Genomic DNA, 14,041 nt, shown 5'->3' with positions numbered 1-14,041 from the left:
CTGTTCCAAAAACTATCGTCTGATTCGTCTCAAATACCAACAGTTAAAGGGAGGGTGAAGTGGAAAATCAAGTGACAAAATTTCCGTTGCACGCTCTATATCTCGCGCCACGATTGTCACATCGCGAGCAAATTTTATCAAATCTCGCGCTAAATTTCATTCGCCACGGAGCGTGCCACGAGAATTTTGTGAACAAGAAGGCAGGGCGTTACGCGATTAGTCAGAGGTTTTTATTTCAAATTTTCCATTGAATTTTAAAATCATTCGGAGATATTTCCTGAATGTTTCACTTCTCATTGTCTCACCCCGAGGAGTGCGACCACGATTTGTTTTATTTTCGGGGATACCTTGACCCCGACCCCGATTAATATTTTACCCGATACAAACTGTAGTTACCATTAAGTCAGAGAAGTGAATTAGAATTTAAAAATCTGATAGCGTACTTTGCCTGATGTGTATGTGCAGCGTCAGATCAACTAGCTTTGTTAGCTTCACGGATCGTCAGGCGTCTGATACGATTTAAATTCCCGACTCGCGCTACGATCAAACATCAGGCGAATTACGTCGCAACTGAAATCGACCTGTTGTTTAATTTCGATCTTTCTCTTTTTACCTCTCCGAGTGACGTATGTCACGGAGAGGTTCTGTAACGATCGTGTCTGTCTGTCTGTCTGTCTGTCTGTCTGTCTGTCTGTCTGTCTGTCTGTCTGTCTGTGTGTCTGTCTGTCTGTTGTTACACCCACGTGACCGCGTTCGCAGTTTCCAAATCGGAGCAAACGTGTTCGCCATTTCCGAACTGCTTTCACAGTCACGGAAATGGCTCCTCTACTTGAGTTCTCACACCACCATATTCTGGTCTTTGTCCATCCCACACGGACACCAGTCTGTACTTACTGGCTTCTAATCACCACCATCTTTTGACCTTCGTCCATCCCACATGGACACCAGTCTGTACATACTGGCTTCTAATCACCACCATCTTCTGGTCTTCGTCCATTCCACTTGGACGCCAGTCTGTACATTCTGGCTTCTAAACACCACCATCTACTGGTCTTCCGTCTATTCCACATAGACACCAATCTGTCTCATTGGCATCTACTCCATTATCATCGTTTGGTTTTAGGATATACGCGGCGATCAGCTAGGGTTACGAGAAACGTCTAGCCTCCCTAAGGTGGGATCGCCACCAAAGGTTTTCGCAATTGCGCTTTTTCCTTACTATTATAATGGAAACGAATCGTATATATACCCCAAAATTTGAAGAAAGCGGGCAAGAGGGGTAACCTTCACGTTAAACGTCAATATTAGCAAAGTTTGAGATGATAATAGGTATAACTTTATTTTAAACGATTTAACTATTATTAATGTTAATTATTGAAGATTAAAATAATTAAAAATAATTATATTTATTTAAATATTAAAGATAATCTTGTTTCTCAACTCAAAATTAATACGGAAAGAGTTAAAAAGCAGTCTATGTTTTTGTCTGTGTGTGTCCGTCCATTGTTACACTAGTGCGTCGCGTTAGCAGTTAGCCTTGTGTTGATGTGTTAAGAAATCATACAGAACCTTAATATTCCCTTTTTCCATAATATAAAGTGAATATGTGGAAGTATTTTTCGTAATTATGATGCATTTAGTACTTTTGTAGCTTTAAAGCTCTGTTTCATTTTGATATTCCAAAGATTTTTTTTAATATTGTTATTTGAAATGGCTGTTTATATATTACTTAAGCTATACTACATCTGTATATAGAATAATCCTTGGTTTAGCGATTTCATGAAGAAAACTAAGACCTAGACTCCGGCGGGTAAAATAAGTATCATCCGTTTTAGGCTTAGTGAAACGAAGAGTAAATAATTGAGGCCTGAGGTGAAGTAAACTTTGGGCTTTGATTTTCGTGTCTGAAATGAAGAGGCATCAACGGATCAGAGTTGTGAATGTAGCTATCAGAATATACGGTAAACAGCTGAAGCGCAGACTTCATTTCCTGATCTTTTCCCCATTGACTGATATCCATGTGTCCAAGATTTATCCTTATTGGATGTAAAATGTCGTCTGCTTTACTGTATTATTCGCTATGCTTGGAATACTGCTTCAATATTTCGAAAATTTTTACTTCAAAAAAGAGAAATAATTCCATATCTAGGTAAATAAGTTTGTAGTAGTAGACCTCTTGACTCGGAGAGGTAATATTTTGGTTTTCCCAACTTGTCTTATTTAAGTTTTATCCTTTATATTATCTGAATGATCGAACCAGGGGTGATCAACTCGAAATTGATGACTACAGTGGAGTGATTGCCGAAAGCGTGAAAGCAATAAGGAGATATCACAAGTAAATTTACTAGTATCTTTGAGAAAAGGCACTAGCTCCTATACCTGTAGTGCTATTTTTATTTTGAAGCGTTGTTAAGGCGGTATACTATCCTTTTAATGAAAATGCGTAATCCTATACATTTACAAGTTCCAACACCCATGTGAATAAAAATTACTTAACCTTTCTATTTTTAGCGTGACGTTACGGCTAGTGTTCGAAGTAAGACTTTACTTTCGTCAACTCCAAAGAAACCAACCATCTAAAGCTTACAGACGACGCGACAATTCACGTTCACGCGCACTTGATTAACGCCGCGTTTTACCTCTCCGAGTGACGATGACGTCACGGAGAGGTATTACACTGGACGTGTCTGTCTGTTACCGCGTTCGCAGTTGGAAAATGAGAGCAAAAGTATACGCAATATCCGGTCCGCATTCGCGGTTCACAGAAAGCAATATTAGCTTCTACTCCATTATGATCGCTAGGTTTAAAATTTACGCGTCGGTCGGTTAGAGTTACGACAAACGTCAAGCCTCCCAATAGCAGGGATTTCATCAAAGGTTCACGCTATTGCGGGTTTTCTTATCACTTACTGTGAATCAATTGTCTTATACACCCCAAATTTCCATTAGAATTTAAAGAGGCGTAAGCTTGAATTCAAACGTCAACAATAGCTATGTTTCAAATGATTTTAGGAATGAAGTTTCTTAAAACGATTTAACTAGAATTAGGGTACATTACTGACGATTAAAATAAATAATATCAATTATATTTATTTAATTATTCAAGAAAAACCTGTTAATTGGGTAGATAGGCATAGTCTCGTCTCGGACACATTTATTTTGGCTCGCTATGAGGTTTCACCTTAGGTATTACTGCGTTTCAACTTTCGTTATTTTTTCTTTCGTTATTTTTCAAGGGTGAACAAGACGAAATCTCGTAGCCTATTTCACGCCTTTGGTCGCGTACTAACCAGAGATCGAGTACCTCTCTCACCCGAACGTTTTTGGGCTACATTTTAGGAAGATGGCCTTTGATACTTGAAGGCTTACCCGCACGTTCTCTCATACAATCGTTTGGAGGACTATGGATTTACGACTGAAATCTACTACTCAAAAGTCACCATGTTTTCACGACTATATCGAACGCAACGTGGAAGTTTTCTCTCGAACATATTCACGATACCTTCTTGGGTAAGTAGCAGTCTGCGAAATAGCCGACTTCCTCCGTTCCAAAACACCACTTCATTAATTGCTTGGACCGATTTTTAAATTCAAGAAGCGGAGGTTACTGGTCAGGACCAGTTTATAAATTACGAATCTATTAGAAAACCAAGGAGGACAAGTCCAAGGACCAGTTTATTATTTTCGACACTAGGTTGGTCACTGGTGCCAAAGAATAGTTTAAAAAATATTCTTCTTTCCCAGGCAAAGTTATATTTACGCGACGTGATAAACAGAGACGTATTAAGTTTTAGTTTTTGATGGGCGATTTATTTAAATAATTTATTGATTTAAGGAAAAATATTGAACAGTGATGATCGATTCTTACAAAAAACAAAGTTGTGTTTAACCGTTGAATCGATAATATTTCGCGTGTTATCGAGTAGTCGATTCGTGTTTCGTTTCGAGGATTGAAAATTCACATTTAAATCAAGATTTGTATTTCTAGTATATTGGGTTAATTTTTCTGGCCATTTTGGTTCTGTCGGCTTTAACGAAGGCTTTTGAAAAGTCAAACAAACTTGGATCTTACATGTGGATGTATTTTGCAGCACTCTTTCAGAAAACAGTTACGCTGACTTTGTCGGTATCCTTGTTTCTTGAAAGTATTGAGAAAGAGAATTCACCTGGTTAAATTTTGGTTTAATTTGATGTGTACCTCAATCGAAGCCGATTTGTTGAAACGGTTTATAATCGAAATATTTTCTCTAAACTCTGCTTTTTGGGGTTGGCGCGAGTGGGTAGAAGAATGAGAGATTAATTTTCAAGCGGAAATGGCACACTTTATAAAGGCTGGGCTGCTATTATCTTATTATAGTTGTCGTTGAAATCTTCTCTTGACCATTTAATACATATATAGTTGCAATAGGTTTTCAACTACGAGTGTGGAAAGATTTACTGGTTTCCACGATTATGATCTGTGTGTGTATGTTTGTGGATTGTCTGTGGAGGCTGGATAGGCGAAAAGACCTTTTCTAGCTCGGTGTGGAAAGGACTTAGAGTACCCCAACCGTTGACCCATCTCGAATATTACCTTAGCGAGTTAGAAAATACTGTACTGCATAAGCACATACAAATCTAACACCCGCAAGCGCACCTAGCTCATACGGAAATTTTATTTACGTCAGTTGTTTAATTTTAGGTTTTCACGTGAAAATTGTCCACCGCATTTCGGCGCATTTGTTGAACATTTGGTAAGCAACTTTGATTGGCCTGAACATATTTGTGTTGGCCTATATTACTGCCGATGTCTTAGTGGGACAAAAAATAATAATGAATCGATTAAGCGATATCCTGAGAGTTAAAAACCTGATGTACACGACAATTATCTCGGACGCCATGGAAGACTTTTTTGGAGTAATTAAATGGCGTAGCAAGTGAACATTACGATGAGTTTTGAACGTTGTTCTCAATTAGGGAATTCCCGGAATCGAAGGAGAGAAAATTCGAGAAAGAGCTTCTTATCACGTGGATAGCGACAAATTCAAGAAAGTGGTGAAAGGCGAACTGGTTTACATCGACTGGCACGAAGAAGTGGCTGGCCTCGATGAATTTTGCAAAAACGAACTAAATGGAAAGAAAGATGAGGGCCCTTTGTTGTACCAATCGCCTTTCCCCTTGAAAACGGATGCAGTTGCATTATTCTTGTCTCGAAACCACTCCATTGACAAGGACACAATGCGGGGAATAAATAGGATGTAAGTGTGCATCGCCCTGTGTTAGATAACTAAAGTTGACTTGCACAGTTGATTGTCAAATGGTAAGGAGTGTAGCCACAAAAAGGTATTTCGTCCCTTGGAGTGAGATACACATATAGAGTGGTTAACCCATACCACAAATACCATTAGTCGCTTGGCATCATTCCTCAATAAAAACCATAAGAATAGCGCTAACACTTGCCCCAATATTTGTTTGAATAACTTCCGAGTGTTTCTTTTGCAGTTTGCGTTACGCCGCTTCAGCGTGCTTGTGTGACGAAGCAATCAAGAAGGCGTACGCGTGGATGAACACCAAATGCGTCACGACGGAGAACCACGTCCAGGACATGGACTACGCCAAGAACGAGAGCGAAGCGCGCCTATTGTTCAGCATGTTCCTCGTTAGTCAAATGCCGGCATGCCTCGTTGTGACATGCGAAATCTGTTACAAACTATGCCCGTGTTTCAAACAACGTTCAACTAAAAGACAAGCCGTCGCAAAAAGATGGTGCGATTAACCATTTGGGCTTAAAATGGCTACGAAAAGCGGCGCTCACAGGACGTCCTTACTTTAGCTCCTTATATTAGCTGACAAATACCGTGCAGTGAACCACATCAAAAGATAGTTTGTGTACCAAAGTAACATTACATCAAAATAAAGTTCTAACCACTAGGGCAATAATTGGTTTTTCTCAAAACAGACCACGCTAGACTAAGAAATTATGTGCTAATTAAAGCTAGACTAAGGTGTCTGTAAGAATAGAAAACAAAATATTTTCCAGATAAGCTCCGAAAAAAGATAATTAGCTACCATCAAAAATCTATATCAAAATAAATCGTCCTCACTGACTGAGTGACTGATAATGAACGCCCAGCCCAAACCGCTTTCCCTAGAAGGCCGAAAATTTGCAGGAACATTACTCATAAGTAGTAGGCGCGTACTAAGAAAGATTTCCCCCAAATCCGCCGCCATCTTAAAAAATGGCGCCCAGAAATGTAAGAAAATCTTCTCTATGCAACAAAGTCCGCGCGTTTCAACCGATTTCACAAATATTTAGTACACTGGTTTCATTTAACCTTAAGACGGACTGAATGGTCTTTCGGGTTCGATTTGTTGCCAACTTTTTAAATGGCGGGCAAAAACTTAAAAACCCTACTTTATGGAATAATGTCCGCGTGAAAAGTAATCACAAAAATGTATCCCTAGGGGCTGACGGGCAACGCCGAGTGCCTTCGCTCCTAGGGTGCTACAAAAATATTAGTCAACAGTAAAATCTACTCATTCTTTACATCATTTTGAAGAAAGTTCTTATTACACGCGAGCGACGCCGCGGGAAACAGCTAGTTTATTATAATTACAGCAATTCCCGATAATTTGAATTATTCGACGCGTGGATTCATAAACATAATAAAATCCCTAACTTATCACTGACCTATGATCATCCATGACTTATCCAAGTTCTACAATCTACACCACATTTATCATATGCGACGTTTTTTCATGTCTGACGACGTTATTAACCAAATAACGCAAAAAAGCACAGGGACGATGTTGCGCGAAAAGTTAGTAAACTCGATTAGGGAGAGCAAAGTAACTTTCGAACCCGACTGAAAAAGTCCGAAAGTGGTAAAAGTTTGAAAAAACGACAGTTCTATTAATACAACCGAAATTATTAAACAAATTAAACAATTAAAAAAAACTTTATTAAATTTAAGTTATTAAAAGGTTTTTGAGTTACAAAGTTAGGTTTTGTACTATGGCGACATGGCTAAAAAAACGGAGCTGTTTTTTGCAGAGAGCAGGAGCGCAAGTGAAAAGAAAGAGAGATGAGAATTTGTTAGAAAATTCTCTCCCGAGAAGTTCAAAAAATAAAAAGGGTTCGAAGACCAATGATCATTGGTCAATAGGCCAAAAGAGCATTTCCATATAAGGAGCGTACGCTACCGTTTTCGTTAAAGAGAGAGAGACAGTACTCTCCGTATTACCTTATATGGTCATATATTTTGTGAAGCCTTAGAAGGTCTCTTCTAAGGGAGGTGCTATACATTCCTTATAGGTGACTATGGTCTTCGAATCTTGTACAAAGGGTTACATAGATATATGCGTTACATAGATACATTAATGTTAATGTTTTTTTTCTTTTCTTTAATAATGACAATATTTTTAGTTTTTTCGATTAACAGTTTTCTTTAGATTTAATAAATAATTTTAGACAAATTATTAAACTTTACGAGGACCCATTTTATGATTCAACATAAGTTCCCCCCCTTGAATACAAAGTGTTCAAGATTAATGTTAAATGTTAAGAACAAATATTTACTCGTTTATTTCGAGATTGTAAATTAAAGGGATGGGTCTTTTTAGTTTTGTACCATTCGCAAGCCTAAGTAAACACGATCTAATTTTGTCATCGCGTCCGCGAAATACCTCTTCAACGACTGCCATTATCCAGCATAGGCGCGGAAGTTTGGGTTCTGAGATTAGTACCACATCGTCTTTTTTAAGTTCTTTGCTTGGTTCTCTTTTCAATTTATGGTGGGCCGAGCGTAATTCTAATAAATAGTCATTTTTCCATCTGAACCAAAAGTTATCTATTAGCCTTTGACGATACTTCAGTCGATTTGTTAGTTCTTGGCGTGTTGCAGGTGTGATTGGTTTCTTATGAAATGTTCTTGAGGGTAATGACGTTAATCTTCCACCCACTAGGAAGTGTGCGGGAGTGAGGGGAGTAGGTTCTCCAGGATCTTGGTAGACAAACGTCAAAGGTCTAGAATTTATAAAAGCTTCGACCTCTGTCATAGTTGTGGCGATTTCCTCGTCTTTAAGACGCGCTTGACCAAGTGTTTTGCGCAGATAGACCTTTACGGATCGTACAAGTCGTTCCCAATAGCCTCCCCACCAGGGTGCTCTGTCGACGATGTAATGCCACGTTATGTTTAGTTCTCCGAGATATTTTTTTGACTTCGGTGCTATTTACATTTTTTAATAGCTCTTTGATATCCATATCGGCTCGCTTAAACGTCTTTGCGTTGTCCGAGTGTATTTGTTTTACCATCCTTCGTCTGGCTATGAATCGACGAAAGGAGAGAAGAAACGCGTCTGCTGTCATATCCGATACTAATTCTAAGTGTACAGCCCGCGTGACTGCGCAAGTGAACAATGCAATGTAGCATTTCTTTCCATCTCTAGAGTAGAGTGGGCCAGCGAAATCAATTCCGCATCTCTCAAAGGGAGGGCTTACGGAAGTTCTAAAGTCTGGCAATGGCTTTTGCTCTGAGTAGTTTGCAGAGTTGGAATTGTTTTAGCATTTCCCTTACTAGTTTTCTGCCACTGAGTATCCAAAACTGCTCTCTAACTTGAACGAGTGTATCGTTGACACCACTATGCATTAACCTCTCGTGATGGTAGTTAGCAATTAAATTTGAGAGATCATGCTTTTGTGATAAGATCCAGGGGTGTCGCTCGCGATACGAGAGTGATTTTGAGGTTAGTCTTCCTCCTACACACATTAGATTGTGTTCGTCAAGGAAAGGTTCTAGCATGTAGATTTTTGAATCCTTAGATATAGCTTGTTTGTTTTTCAAGTTTTTCATCTCGTCTGGAAAGCTTTCCATTCAGGGTTGGCAAAAATCCGGATTTTTCTTGAAAAAGCCACTGGAATGGTTTTTTGCTGGTTTAAACCGGATTTTATGGGATTTATCTGGCGTTTTTTTTAAACTACTCTCTAGTGCTTAATTTTAGCACTTCTTTTTACATTTAGCGCGCTAGTTGTCTTCTGCTAGGCCATCTAATTGAGAATCATTTTTATTGTACATAAAAATTGATAAAACTATAGACATTTCCCTTAGAGATGAGTAGGGCCCCCGATTTAATCAGGATTTTTCTATCCAACCCGACCCATATCGGGTTGGGTAAGAAAATTACTTAAAATGTTTTGCTGGTCGGGTCGGGTAGGGTTGTCATATCGTCTACACGGGTAGACATTTTTATTATCTTCAATATTGCAGGGTTGGGCCCGGGTAGGCTTTTATTTGATCTTCAATAGGGCAGGGTCGGGCCCGGGTAGTCTTTTTTGTGATCTTCATTAGGGTAGGGTCTGATAAAGATTTTTCTAAATGCGCGGTCCGACCCAACAATTTAGCGTTGCGAAAAATTCAACTCAGTCCCACGAGTTTCGGGTGGACAGTAGGAGGAGGGCGCGTCAATCTAACCCACAATGTATGGGAATCGACCATTTCGATGAAATAAAGAGGTAAAGACTTGTGGGTCAAACGATTCCTTCCATCTCACTTTATGGTGCCTGCGCTGTACTCTATTATTATATTTTTTGAAAAAACCACTGGATTTTTAATCGTGGTTTAAACCGGTTTAATCCAGGTGGATAAAACCGGACTGGATACCAGCGTGCCAACCCTGTTTCCATTTGAGCAAGCCTTATCCAAAATTTTTCCGCTCTGGATATTTCATCCACTGAGAGCTCATCAAGTTTTCGGTCAAGCTTATTTTTCATCCTTGTATTATCTCTAAATCTTAGTATCCAGGCCGTAACACGATAAACTCTTCTTAACCTGCTGTAAGATTTTAGGTTTAAAGGTGGTTCAGTTGCTGGTTCGACTATGCAAATGGCTTGAGTTACAGGTAAAAATGCAGATCTTAATTCTTCCGTTTGCTCTTTAGAATTAGTGCCCTTCAGGTTTAGATTTTTCTTAGGGTGCATTTCCTTTGGTTGGCTTAACCATGCAGGTCCTTTCCACCATAGACTGTTGGAAGATAGGTCAAAAACGGTTCTACCTCTTGTGGGTAGGTCAGCCGGATTTTCTTTTGATCTACAATGATTCCACGCCTCCGGGTTAGTTAGAGTCTGTATCTCCCGGACTCGGTTAGATACGAAAGGTCTCCACTGTTCAACCGATCCTCTTATCCATTGTAGTACTATTGTTGAGTCTGTCCACATTTTTACTCCAGTTGGCTTTATTGTGAACGCATCCAATAGATGTTTTGAGAGTCGAGCGCCTAAGATTGCTCCCATTAACTCCAAGCGGGGTAATGTTAATTTTTTTAAGAGGAGCAACTCTTGTCTTGGCAGCGACTAGTACGGTTCCTATTATTCCATCTTTGGTTTCAAATCTAAGATAGGCGCAAGTAGCGTAAGCCCTTTCACTTGCATCGACAAATACGTGTAGCTCATTTGTTTTGAAGTTGTCGTAGACTTGTTTTCCAGCTTCTAAGTAATAATATCTTGGTATAAGGATGTTTTTAAGTTCTTGCAATTCTGAAGACCAATTTTCGAACTGAATGGTTATGTCTTCGGGTAACTTATCATCCCAAGGTAGACCCATCTGCCACAGTAGTTGAAAAAGGAATTTTCCTCTAACGGTAAAAGGCGCTAGCATTCCTAGAGGATCATATATGCGTGCTATAGCTTTAAGCACCCATCTTTTTGTGTTTTGGCGGTCTATTATGAAATCCAGTAAGTTCTCAACTTGGAAAAATATGCAATCAGTCTTTGTATTCCAGGGAATCCCTAAGACCTTGATTTCTGGGGAGTCATCTTGGGTTTCTTCAGAGAAGTTATTCGAAATCCAGAGTTTCCGAAGTTCAGTAGAATTGGTTTTAAACTTGTGAAGCTTCATTCCCGCTTCCAGTAGTATACTAGCGGCTTTAGTTGAGATCTCAAAAGCTTTCTTTACGTCATGGCTACTATGGACTAAGTCGTCCACGTATCGTCCCTTGTCCATAGCGTTGCATACTTCCGGTTCTGTAGCTCTGTATTTTTCAAAGTGGTGATTTATTACTGATGACAGCAACAAGGGACTACAGGTAATTCCGAAAGGTACGCGTGTGATTCGGTAGACCTTCATTTGTGAGATTGTAGTTGGGTTTTTTATGTCAGTCCATAAAAACCTTAGAACATGTCGGTCATTCTTTGCGATAGAGATTTGTAAGAATGCCTTCTGTACATCTCCTGTATAGGCTACTTCTCCTTCTCGGAAACGAATTGCTATGTCAAATATATCTGAATTTAGATTAGGACCAGGGTCCAAGCAGTCGTTTAGTGATGGTTTTCCAATACGTGAGACGAACCATCAAAAACTATGCGTAGCTTGGTAGTTTTTCTTGAGTCGTTGTAGACGCCTCGGTGAGGCAAGTAGTAGAGCGTGTTTTCAGTTTTTACCTCTCCGAGTGACGATGACGTCACGGAGAGATATTACACTGGACAAGTCTGTCTGTCTGTGTGTGTGTCTGTCACACCCCACGTGACCGCGTTCGCAGTTTGCGTATCGGAGCAAACGTGTTCCCAATATCCGGACTGCATTGACAGTTCACGGAAATTTGGGAAATTGGGTTTGTCTCCGCTGGCTACACCACCAGTTTTGGTTTTCGTCACTCCACATGGACACTAGTTTGTACTTGCTGGCTTCCAAGCACCACCATCTGCTGCACTTTCGTCTATACCACATAGACACCAATCTGCAACATTGGCTTCTAACACCACCATCTGCTGCACTTTCGTCTATACCACATAGACACCAATCTGCAACATTGGCTTCAAACACCACCATCTACTGGTCTTTCGTCTATACCACATAGACACCAATCTGTAACATTGGCTTCTACTCCATCATCGTCGTTAGACTTAAGATGTACGCGGCGAGCGGCTAGGGTTACGAGAAACGTCTAGCCTCCCAATGGCAGGGCTTCCACCATCGGTTCACGCGAATGCGTTTTTATCTATTATTGTAATGGGAACGAATCGTATATATACCCCAAAATTTGAAGAAAGCGGGCAAGAGGGGTACCCTTCACTTTAAACGTCAATATTAGCAAAGTTTCGAAAGATAATAGGAACAACTTTAATTTAAACGAGTTAACTATTTTTAAAGTTATTTACGGGCGATTAAAATAACTAATATCATTTATATTTAATTAATTATTTAAAATAAACTTATTTCTATGTACTGACACAAGTGAGAGTTAATATAGAACGAGTAATGAAGATTGCATCTGAATCGAAACAGTACACGCATATCAAAGTTAATATAAAGCGAGTAGGATGAAAAGATCTCTTACAAAACGATATCATTTCCTTTTTGCAGAATATTAAATGGAAATACTTAAATATTTTTCGGCATTACGATTCTTTTAGTAGTTGTGTAGCTATAAAGCTCTGTTTCATCTCAATATTCCAAGAACATCTTTTGATATTAACATTTAAAATTTGGTGTTTACTTTTTAATTCATCTTTACTACATTTATATACAGTGTAAACGTAACTTTTAGCTTCATTAAATATTACGGATGTTAATATTTCATCTCTCCATACGTGTTGAAACGACTGGGTCTATGAGATAAGATAACAACCTAGATCTTGACCATAATTGACATTGTTTCATGTCCTCTTATGGGAGGTCTTAACGGTTCAGAGTGAGCCGAAAGTTAAATACACATTTAAGTGATAGATATTAGGTCCTCATTAGAATTAATGAGGATACGCAGGAAATTATTAAACGCTTTAAACCAAATGATCATGGCTATATCTCGCCGATTAGAACTAAGTATTTCCGGTTTGTCTCATTGGCTTGCGGACCTGTGTTTGGAAAGTAAATTCGTCTGGGCTCGGAGAGGTTTATTTTGGTTTCCCAACTTTTTATGTCTTGCACTGGAACTTCTTCTATAATTCCTGAATCTAGTTGCTCTTTCATTACGTCATTGTAACTTCTAAATAAAAAGTTGTCTTCGCTTAGTTTTTGAAGTAGTTTTTGGGTTCTTTTGGTTGCGGTGGCTAGGTTGTCCACCAGACTCTCTTTGTTTGGTTTCCAGGTGAGAGCCGTTTCGTAACGTCCCTCGTCAAACGAGAGAGAATTTTCAAAGGTTTTCAGTACTTCACTGTGACTGGTTGAAGTAGAGTGTGAGTCATGAATGCCGATAGAGTCTAACTCCCAGAAGGCGCGTAGTTGATTAGAAACTAAGTCCTCTTCAGAAAAAAGGACAGGTGCGTTTAGTATAGCTACAGTGTTTATTCCGATTGACGAAGATGTCATGGTGCTAGGGCCATGTACAGTCCAACCGAGAATAGTTTCCAAAGCGACTAGTTTGGGTCCAAGTCTTTGGAAACCACCAAAAACGATGCTCCAATATTCGTCAGAACCTATTAGTAGGTCAATAGTCGAGTCCTGACTTCCGTTATTAGTTGGGATGTCAGCAATTATTAGGCCTCTTGACCTCATCTCATTAAATACTTCAGTACCAGGTACGGAAAAAATAGCTCCGCTTATCTCTTTGGATTCGAGGGCTTCTATAATAACGCTCTTAGAGGGATCTAGTATGTTCCTTAGTTCAAGTCTAACTCTTCTTCTGATAGTTTAAATGGGTTTTTCACCTTCAAACGGGAAAATGTTTAGGCCTTCTTCTCTAACCACTTCAAGGTTACGTTTTCTAGATAAGCTTTCTTTTATAACAGTCACCTGGCTTCCGTTATCAAGGAGACAACGAACTTTAGAGGAGCTTCCGTTATTAGAATTGACAACCAAGGCTTGTGCCATTTGTAAAAGAACAGTTTTCTTTTCTTTGCTTCCTTTCATTCCCACGTGTAAATTGGCCAACCTCTCGTTATTTTGAGCAGAGTCATCTTTGAGGGTTTCTCTTTCCCCTTCCGAATTAGTACAGAGTGTTACATGGTGATGTTTTTGGCAATTTTTGCATTTTTTGTTTTGTGAATCACAGTTCTTTGCAAATTGTTTTCTAAGGCATATGTAACATCGTTTTTTGGAAGTTACTAAGTTTTGTCTTTCAACTAGAGATA

The 14,041-nt window shown here is 39.2% G+C and overlaps 2 protein-coding genes across 2 annotated transcripts; both read right to left on the bottom strand.

The window, feature by feature from the left end:
- Nucleotides 1–7,554: 7,554 nt before the first annotated feature.
- Nucleotides 7,555–8,780, bottom strand: LOC149644977 (uncharacterized). The gene is made up of 2 exons (XM_089850382.1): nt 8,595–8,780; nt 7,555–8,097 (listed from the first exon to the last, which is right to left on the bottom strand). The coding sequence occupies exons 1-2, from the start codon at nt 8,778–8,780 to the stop codon at nt 7,555–7,557; spliced, it is 729 nt and encodes a 242-aa protein (XP_089706508.1).
- Nucleotides 8,781–9,665: 885 nt separating this feature from the next.
- Nucleotides 9,666–13,466, bottom strand: LOC149644976 (uncharacterized). The gene is made up of 3 exons (XM_089850381.1): nt 12,884–13,466; nt 10,030–11,239; nt 9,666–9,806 (listed from the first exon to the last, which is right to left on the bottom strand). Exons 1-2 carry the CDS (start codon nt 13,464–13,466, stop codon nt 10,143–10,145), a joined length of 1,680 nt encoding a protein of 559 aa, XP_089706507.1. The 3' UTR covers nt 9,666–9,806; nt 10,030–10,142.
- Nucleotides 13,467–14,041: the final 575 nt, after the last annotated feature.

Source organism: Phalangium opilio, unplaced genomic scaffold (assembly GCF_054372755.1).
Source record: "Phalangium opilio isolate 3A_F unplaced genomic scaffold, DU_Popi_V2 ptg000090l_1, whole genome shotgun sequence".
NCBI lineage: Eukaryota > Metazoa > Arthropoda > Arachnida > Opiliones > Phalangiidae > Phalangium > Phalangium opilio.
This window is presented reverse-complemented; position numbering and strand designations above follow the sequence as displayed.

Bases quoted from the DNA above. Each gene is read 5' to 3' on its own strand.
- LOC149644976 (XM_089850381.1), bottom strand. From the start codon at position 13,466: ATGAGGTCAAGAGGCCTAATAATTGCTGACATCCCAACTAATAACGGA. The intron at 11,240-12,883 runs GTTGGGAAACCA...TATTTGACATAG, and splicing joins TCCAGTGCAAGACATAAAAA to CAATTCGTTTCCGAGAAGGA.
- LOC149644977 (XM_089850382.1), bottom strand. From the start codon at position 8,780: ATGCTAGAACCTTTCCTTGACGAACACAATCTAATGTGTGTAGGAGGA. The intron at 8,098-8,594 runs GTTAGAGAGCAG...CGATCCGTAAAG, and splicing joins TCAACGATACACTCGTTCAA to GTCTATCTGCGCAAAACACT.